At 29.0% G+C, this 10,173-nt stretch overlaps 1 protein-coding gene across 3 annotated transcripts; it reads left to right on the forward strand.

Annotated features, from left to right (window-relative positions):
* Positions 1-3,817: 3,817 nt before the first annotated feature.
* LOC122510065 lies at positions 3,818-5,868 on the forward strand. 3 transcript variants are annotated; one of them, XR_006302412.1, is made up of 3 exons: positions 3,818-3,955; positions 4,232-4,291; positions 5,367-5,868. XR_006302412.1 is itself a non-coding variant. In XM_043624462.1 (3 exons), exons 1-3 carry the CDS (start codon positions 3,890-3,892, stop codon positions 5,713-5,715), a joined length of 414 nt encoding a protein of 137 aa, XP_043480397.1. In that variant the 5' UTR covers positions 3,818-3,889; the 3' UTR covers positions 5,716-5,868. The 3 variants fall into 3 exon arrangements, 1 of the variants encoding a protein (XP_043480397.1); XR_006302411.1 differs by having other exon boundaries at positions 5,384-5,868; XM_043624462.1 differs by having other exon boundaries at positions 5,428-5,868.
* Positions 5,869-10,173: the final 4,305 nt, after the last annotated feature.

Consider the following 10,173-nt stretch of genomic DNA (forward strand, 5'->3'; position numbering starts at 1 on the left):
ACCTGTTTTTCAATAGTCCTATCCAGATCTTCTTGAGCCTCAGTATCTACTACAATTGCTCTAGACTTTAACCTCATCTGATGAGACAACTTCATTCTCCGAACAAAGCTTGACAAATACAGTAAACTTTTTCTTCGGTATTGTTCTTTTATGTGTTCCAGTAACAGGTGGCACTCGGCTATCCCTAACAGGATGTTCTTCCTGTAAGACATCTGAAAACGTTTGTACTTTGTCCAAATTTTTTACTCTAAGCATTGATTTGTGCTTCCTTCGCATCAACTGTTCCCTTGAGACAAGCAATCCTCGATAACAATAAGTTAGTGATCATTTTAGATAATCCTATTTATATCTTTATGTTAAAGTTTATAAAATATTTTAATTCAGAATGAAACTATTAACTTTTACTCGTTTGTGGCGGTTTACATATCCCTGAGATATCTTCTGGATATCCAATGACATCTCTAGAATATCCCAGGGATATATCCAAATTGCCGAAAACAAATCGATATTCCTAGGAAGTCCCTTGGATATCCTGATTATCCCGGTGCTATGAAGGCTTTACTAAGTTTATATATTTTTTTAAGATCAAACCATTAACTTTTATTTAGGGGCTATTGTAGACAAATTTTTTGAAATATTGTTGTATTTTTCTTGCGTTTGGCATTTGCGTCTCGCGTTTTTCAATTTTTTTTTGTTTTGTAGAGGCAACTATATACCGTACTTGCATTGACAATTACCTCAGTTCACCGTCGACCGGACACCGGAATCGAGGCTTGCCTCGAGGACAACCGATAGCACCTCACTCTCCCATTTCACCCTCGATCTAATTTCTAGCTGGTGAGGTGTGCTATTCCTGGCCGGAAAAGATCTTCCTTTCGCCTGAGTAGGTGAACGTGAGATGCTATTCCGTTCACTAGCTCTTGCGTTTTCCAGAAGGAGTTGTACTCTGGACTACGGGTGCTCTAGAGTCCAGGCATCCATATGCATCAACTGTACATTACGGTAAGTTCACCTGACTCTAAAGTGACAGCTCAGTTGCAGATAACACTACTGATCATGTATACCTGACTTGTGTCCAATTTCATATTCAAAACATTAATATTTATTCAAAAAGTATTCAAAAAGAATAGTAATTAATCAAAAATTAGAAGTCCAAATTTCCATTACTGGAAATTAATTTATTAGACTTAGAGAAAGTAGAATTAGATTTTTTATTTGTTTTCAATTAAAGAATAACATTTTATTATACAGCAACATAATTTTAATGAAGGAAATGAATTTTTATAAAAGTGCGAATTTTTCGGTTTTAATTGTGATTAATTCTATAAATTCTCATACAATTTATACTTTATATAGACCAATCGATTCGTATTGATGCAAAGAATAATACTTTATTATATATTAACTTACATAACAGACTTAAAAAAATTTGAATAAAGTAAAAAAATTTTTTTTTTGATTATATTTTAAAGTCCGTCAATCCATTTCGGGATAATATTATTATGATAAATATACTAGCAACTTTTAGTCAAATTCGTTAAAACCTCTTCGAGTTATCGTGTTCACAAAAAACGGAATCCACACACGCACACATATATACACGCGGACATTTGTTCAGGGTCTTATATGAGTGATTTTCCTGAAATTGACCACTTCACTTGTCTCCAACATGAGGTTCAATATTTACATTAATTTTTTATTGATATTCTATCAAGTTTTAATTTCTTGAAAAATGTACTTATTATAATCTACGAAGATTTATCTATCTTTACATAATCTCCTAATGCTTATATTTAAAGTTCTTCCTATTTAATCAGAAATAAATAAATCTTTCTTCGAGTTTTAGTTAAATAGCACGTATATTTTATAATTAAGTTTAAACGTAATTGAATAATTTTAGCGAATTTATAATATATATCAAATTAAAGTTCAGAATCTAAAGTTTATTTTACAATAATATTTGTTTAAAATAAGATAAAAAAATTATTGAAATTATTAATTAAAATTAGTATTATCAATGCGAGTAAATATTCAAGTTCATCTCCGAAGCCTCGTTTTCTAAATAATAACATCATATTTTTTAAACATTTTTAAACAACTTAAACATAATATGTCATCTACGTAAAAATAATTAAAGATTAAAACTAAAAATATTGTTTACAAAAATTGTAATATTTTTAAAATTAGAAAAAACGAGAACTTTTTTCATTAAATTATCAATTCAACTACTAAGCCTTTTTTATATTTGATAGGAGTTTTGTTTTTAATTTTTAAATCATTGTTTTGAAATAACTCTCAAATTAAAAAAATTAATAAGTGTAATAAATTAAAACATAACAATTTATTATTTAAACAAAATATTCCTACTGACTTTTTTTTACAAAATCATTAATTTAAAATTTATAATTAATTATTGGTACTTAACCTCTAGAACACATGATAGTAAAATTTTGCTGGAGGTCGCATTTCTGGAAATTAATTTTGCGCAACTTATATTTTTATCTTTAAACATCTTCAAAACTTATTTATGAAAAGAAAAGTAAAACAATATTAATTTGATTTTTTGGTAATGTGAACAAAAAAGAGTTCCAGTTTTACACTTATTGTTAGATAGTGTTACTTGTACTTGTCCGTACTCCGCCCTCTTTACACTTATCCAAAATCAATAAATACAATACAAAATTTTACTGCGACCAATCAAATTATACGTTAAAAAATTTTCCTTAATTTTATTCATTCTTTGTTTATAACTTTTTTATTTAAGTTTAATGTTGATTTTCCCTTCTTATGTCTGACATATTATAACATAGGATTTCCAATTTATATAATAACACAATGTCTATTAAGATATTAAGAACGTTATGATTTCTAAGTGTTTTTTTATCCCTCATACACAAAAATTGCGCTTTTAGGTAGTTATAACCGGTTATAACGACATGGAGTAAAGTTATTCATTCGTTCGACTATAGGAAAATGAACGCGCCATGTTCATACAAGTCGAACAAGTAAATGCCTTATTAAGGTGCACAGTGGCGGACCCAAGGGGAGGGTTATGGGGGTCATGACCCCCCTGGGGCGAAAAATTTACATAAAAAAAGTCAGCTAATTATGGTCGTCGCTCGCCGTATCTAAGGATGACCCCTCTGGAGTAAATTCTGGACCCGCCACTGAGGGTGCTACAGAATATGAGTAAAGAGCGTAAACCTAAAGCAGAAAATCATAAATGCAAGAGATTTAGTAATATCTGACTATGACTCTCTTGCACTTCTGCTTTCGGTTTTACGCTTTCTACTTACGTGGGAAAAAGGCAGTCCAATTTGTTTACGCTAATTGTTGCTTAATATGCTATTTGTGTAAAAAATATTGTAAAAACTTACTATGTTAAATGTCTTTAAAAAAATTACATGGCAACAGTAATACAAACTGCGGTGGTTACAATACACTACAATTTATTTAGTATTTACTGAAATATAAGAATATGAATGAAAATTATGAAATAAAAATTAAATGTTTTTTTTTTTATTTTATATTTTATTATCCTCTTGCGATTATTTATTAGTAATTTTTAAAAATCTTTATTCATTAAAAGTATATAAAAACTAATTATTATATCATTAAAATTTCAAAAATATAAATATAAAAATGACCGCTAAGATCTGCTGGTCAACATATCTATAGATATATTTAATAAGCTTAGTTCACTATACATAACTGATATCGTAACAGATTAAATGATATAAACAGAAAAAGTATTTGTAAATAAAGAATATAAATTAACCTAGAGAGAGATTGATTTCAGTTTATGATTGAATCTCTAGCAAGCAACTAAAGAAGGCCCATAACTAGAAATTAATATCAATTACATTTGTCTTTTAAGTGTCAAGTCAAAATGAAAATGTTGTTTGAAACTATTTTCCATGTAGTGATTTTCTGCGTTGTCTTCAATCTTAATTATGTGAGCAAAATTATAAATATAATTTACGTTGTGACAAAAATTTCATTTGTTTTGTCAGCAAAATCTGGATGCTTTTGACAATAAAGTGTGCTTAAGAAGTAATGTGCAGCAATATAAAGTAAAGCAATCTTCTTCAAAAAGTATTTTGCAATTTTTGTGCGCTACAACTAGAGTTGCTTTTTATGCATTTTTAGCCAAAAATCATACAAATTCCTTGACAACGATATGACCATCACCTCCAATCATATTCGCTATATTTTTTAAAAATTATTTTAGACTGTAGCAGAGCTGAATGTCAATTTCGGGACAGAAAACGAGTCAAGTATTAATGTGGAGGTACTGAAAGCATACACCTGTGCAACATCTTGTATATGTTTTTTTTCTGTACTTACAAATATAAGAACTGGCCAATGATGTTGTATATGTGTTTACATAGTAAACGTAGCAGTCGATATAATATCAGAATAATGCCCAGTATTTTACCATTTACCCAGTAAAAAAGGATTTTTTAATATAGCATTTTGGACGATTGAGCAAGCCCTCTGCTCGATTGTCCAAACGGCATTTGGACAATTGGACTGGTTGCTCAATTATCCGATGCATTAGGTCCAATGATCCCAAATGTTTTTCGTGGCTGAAAAACTGCTGAATTAAGAAAAAATGTACTGAAATGTTACAGAAACTTTAGAGAATTCTTAATTCCAGACAAATACAGAAAAATTAGGTATAAAAAATACCTCGAGTGAGGAAAAAGAACAAGATTTCTAAAATATCACTTTTTAAGTGACAGTGCAATGCTGTACTTGGAATTTAGTTGGCAAAGAAGTGAGGATTCTGATAAAGAGAAACACTTCATTATCCACTCTCAATACTCCTCATGTGGTAATATATTGTAGATTTCGGTTTCTCATTTTAAAAAAGAGAGAATTCAGCAAAATAAAATATTATTGTTAATACACTATTATTGAAAATCAACAAATATACATATTACCACATGAGGAGTATTGAGAGAGGATAATGAAGTGTTTCTCTTTATCAGAATCCTCACTTCTTTGCCAACTAAATTTCAAGTACAGCATTGCACTGTCAGTTAAAAAGTGATATTTTAGAAATCTTGTTCTTTTTCCTCACTCGAGGTATTTTTTTACCTAATTTTTCTGTATTTATCTGGAATTAAGAATTCTCTAAAGTTTCTGTAACATTTCAGTTCTTTTTTCTTAATTCAGCAGTTTTTTAGCCACGAAAAACATTTAGGATGATTGGACTTAATGCATCGGATAATTGAGCAACCAGTCCAATTGTCCAAATGCCGTTTGGACAATTGAGCAGACGGCTTGCTCAATCGTCCAAAATGCTATATTAAAAAATCCTTTTTTACTGGGTACAGAGTTATAACCAAAATTGTCCAAAGAATATGACATTTTTCAGGGGAGAGAATGAAAAAGCGTATAAAAAATTTTGTGATTGTATAGATGATCTATTATATAATACTGAAGATGGAAATTGTTACGATTAGATATTATTTTGCACTTCTGCCTGGAAAAATAAGTGCAAAATGTATAAAAAATCCTTGTCGCATTGATGGTCTTGTTCCTTATAATGGACAATGCTACAATCTATGGAGATATGGACACCCATGCAGTAATAATAACACTTATTTAGGAATTAGTGAAAATTTTCAAATACAATGTGATAACTCCAAGTATTTAGGAACAAATGATAATCAGGTAACTTTTATTAAAGACAAAATAGTACTTTAATTTTTAAATAATCTATTCTAATCTAAAATGAGCAAGAAAGAGGGTTCTCTATTAATATACAGAAGGTACTTAAGTACAAAACAATTATACTTGACCCTTATCTGTTCGAACTCAGTAAACCTATACAGAGATCTGTTTTTCTCTAGCTGATAAACTAAGAAGTAGCAATATATAAATTCGCTTGGGGGCTGTCCATAAATTACGTAACACGTTTAGGGGGAGGGGGGGGGTTCGAGAAAATGTTATCATATGTTACATGGGAGGGGGGGGGGGGTCAATCATCATTGTTACGTAATATTTATAAGGAACTTAATCTCTTTATAATGGATAAATTTTTGAAAAGCTGTCCCTTGCCGCCACTTCAATATAAGTAAAAATCGAATCATTTCGCGAACCGATTCTTGGGAATAATATACAATTTTTATTGTTAAAAAATCAATGTTATATTTTTGGTTGTTCAGTATGATTAATAAAATTATTCCTCTAAATGTTTTTTATATTTAACTTAATTTTGTATTGCTATTGTACGATATAAATACTAAAAATAACAGTAATAAACAAATTTGTTTCGAAAAACGTTAGTAAAAACATATTTTTAAAAATTACGTAACATTGATAAGGAGGGGGGGGGGGGTGTAAAACGATTTTGTTACAACTTGTTACATAGGGGGAGGGGGGGTTCAAAATTTCACTAAAAACGTGTTACGTAATTTATGGACGGTCCCTTGTCTTCCTTCTTTGAATCCAGCCTTATGCTTTTCATGAACCCTCTGCCTTATTTCTATCTTTAAATTACTTTCATTTAATTAATTTCTTTCAAATAAATAATTCTTGGTTGTAATTCTAATCTTTAATGTAATGTTTTTATTACTGTTTTATGTTGTAAATCTTTACAAATTGTAATGTCAGAATTCAGACAAAATCTGTCCACAAAATGCGTATTTATATTCAAGGCATTATCCGTCAAACTATATCTGTAAGTGTTATGAGGATTTTATATTCTCGAATGGTTCTTGTTATGAACCTTATAGGCAAGGTCCTTGTCATCTAGGAAGATATTTAATATTTACTCGGGGAAAAGGTCATCCGAAATGTGAAAAAAATCCTTGTGCATTGGATGGTATGGTTCCATTTAAAGGTAGTTGTTATCAAATTAACAACTATGGACAGCCATGTACTCCAGATTCCTATGAGTTAACTGCGACTAAAGAAGGTACTTTTGAGTTAATATGTAGGAGGACCATAGATAGTATGATGATAACTGCACAGGACAAAATTTGTCGACATGGAAGTAGAAGAGTTCTTCTATTAGGATGTAAACGTGTTTTTCAATAAAGTTCAATAATTTAAATTTTATAGTTTTTTGTAACTGACCAAAAAGAAAATTAAATTATTTTGTTTATTTTAATCCACGATTTTTAAAAATTACCACAATGGTAAGTTTAAAAATTATGAAAAAACATATTGTTTAATTTCCTAAAGTACAATAATTGTAAGTAAGTTGGATTAGTGGATAAAACTACATCCTGAATTTTGGTTGAAATAAAGAACACCTCTGTCATATAGCAAACCTCTTTGATTTCGCAACGAACTTGCTATCTCTGTTCCTATTTCAACTAACTTTAAATTTTTAAAAAAAAATTTCCTTTAAGAAAAAGTTGTAAAATTTATAAGTTTTAAAAACTGATTATTTTTTAAATTAATTTCTAATTAAATAATGTTATTTTCAACTAGCAGACAAATGTTCAATTTTGTATATGTTTCAATTAAATTTGGTATGAATAAACTATGTATGTACTATCCTTTTCGAGAATATATGTTGTAAAAATTTATATGTTTGTTTATAAATAAACTGAAAAATATTTATTAAATAACGATTAAATTTCAACACCACAATCTTTTAACATTTCGTTTATCGAGGGCATTTTAAGCAATAAAAACTTACAGTGAAGAAGTTGTTCAGAATACTACAAAAAAGTTTTCTGAAAAATATCAAAAGTGAAAAATATCAAAGGTTATCAAAAGTGATGGAAAAAATGTTAACAACGTTTAACTTTTCCTTCGCGACTGACTCTCCAACAAACTAAATTCCTATCCTATTTAAGGGCATGTGAAACCAGCCGACTTCATTTAATATATGCGCATTACATAGGTAGAGCCACAACAATCTTTTATAAAATTGTTCTGACACTGGAATCTTTGACAGAGGCAAGTTTTGTGCATAATCACACTTACAAGGGACAACATTCTTTTTTTAAATATTTTTTTGTCTTAACTCTAAAACTTACTATTCATGGTTTAAACTTTTCACAAATTCCACACTTTGGTTATAGCTTAAATAGCAATAATTAGGGTAATGTCACCTTGAGTGGACCGCCTAAGCTTTTTTTCGCCAAAATTCTTTATGAAAGCAAATTAATCGGAGGTTTCTATTCCAAGGTTTAGTTTGGAATTTGAAAAATTAAAAAATGTATTTACATTTTCCTGAGTAAATTCTACGACAACCTCTGGGACACTCGTTAGTAATTTTGTGTACATTAGGATGACTGTTTGAATAAGAATGCCGGCTGGCACTCCAGTTCAAAACATATTTCATTGACATCTAGTAAATTTGAATTGTCTTTACAGGGTCCATTAGTACTCCTATTTTTAAAAAGCGATTACTTTATTTGGTGATTCAGTTAAACGAAATGGAGAAGAAATTAATATATTTAAAAAATAAAACAATCCCAACCCTCAAAGGAAAAATGGATGATTTAGACCAATAAAAAAAATAAACAAACTCCTCCTATTTTCAAAATCAACTTTTCTATTTGTTGATTGAGTTAAACAAAAAATAGAGAAAAAATAATATTTAAGAAATAAAACATGTAATTCCAACCCCCAAAGAAAAAATGTATGCTTTATACCATTTCGAATAAGATATAAACTCCTCCTACTTAAAGAAAGGTATTTTTTATTCGTCTGTTCTATAGAACAAAATGGAGAAATATTAAACTTTAAAAAATATAAAATTTAGTCTTAACCCTTCACGAAGAAATAGACTGCTATTAGTTAATTAAAAAAAGGATTCAAACTCCTATTAAAAAAAATTTTATTTATTAGTTTTAAACAAAATGGAGAAAATCATTAATATTCAAAAAATAAAACATATAATCCCAACCCCAAAGAAAAATTGGATGATTTAGACCAATAAAAATAATAAACAAACTTCTAATTTCAAAATCAATTTTTCTATTTGTTGATTGAGTTAAACAAAAAATCGAGAAAAAAAATATTTAAGAAATAAATCTTGTAATTCCAACCCCCAAAAGAAAAATAAGTCTACTAAACATTAAAAAATTAGATTTTAAATCCTCTTATTTTTTCCAAAAGGGTTGTGGTTAAATTTTATATTCTTAAAATTATAAGTATTCCCACAAAGCACAGACATTTTCTGCAAGTTTGCTGCAAGTTTTCCATGCATATTTCGCAAGTTTGCATTGCTAGTTTGCAGCAAACTTGCATAAATATAAAAATGTCACCCACTTGGCAAGTTTGCAGCAAACTTGCGCCAAATAGCAAAAACTTAAATGTATGCGCAGTAGTTTACTATGACATCTAGAGCTGCGCACTATATTTTAGTCACCTTCCCTACAGGGAAGGCTTCGTTCATCAAAATAATTATATACAATTTGAAAAAAAACATTTTTTAATTTTTTTTTAATTTTTTAGGTATTTTAGAAAGTTTGCTGCAAATTTTCCTCCAGTTTTCATTGCAAACTTGCCAAGAGGGTGACATTTTTATTTGTATGCAAGTTTGCTGCAAACTTGGATGCAAACTTGCGAACTTTGCATGGAAAACTTGCAGCAAACTTGCAGAAAAATACTGTGCTTTGTGGGTTCGTTCCATTTTTTCAACTGAACCAACAAATAAAAAAATAGCCTTCTTTACAAAGGAGGTGTTTCAATCTTTTCTGTATTTCCTAAAGCATCAATTTTTCCTTTAGAGGGTGTGACTAAATATTATATTTTATTTTAAAGTTAATTATTTTCTCCATTTTGTTTAACTGAACCAACGAATAAAAAAACTTCTTTCTTTAAGGGGGGAAACCTAATTGTAACTTTCAAAAAATTTAATTTTTATTTTTTTCATTTTGTTAAAGTATATATATTTAGAAATTTTTTATTATTTTTTCTATTATTATATGACTCTTTGTGACTTTGAAAAAAATTTCTGCTAAACAAAAAAAATAAATTGAAACTTTAAATGCGTTTTTCTCAAAATCACATTTTTTATGATTACGTGCAGTCTAACTTAAACAAATATTTACCGATTATAATGAGGTTTGGAAGTTTTATTCTTTATAAAATTACGAAGAATATGAACCACCATTTAAGGTGATATCACGATTTTAAGAGTGCTTTTTTTGTGTAATTAGTGTAAAAAAAATTGTACAAAAATTCAAGAAAAAATTT

This window comes from Leptopilina heterotoma, unplaced genomic scaffold (genome assembly GCF_015476425.1).
Source record: "Leptopilina heterotoma isolate Lh14 unplaced genomic scaffold, ASM1547642v1 Lhet_66, whole genome shotgun sequence".
Taxonomy (NCBI): domain Eukaryota; kingdom Metazoa; phylum Arthropoda; class Insecta; order Hymenoptera; family Figitidae; genus Leptopilina; species Leptopilina heterotoma.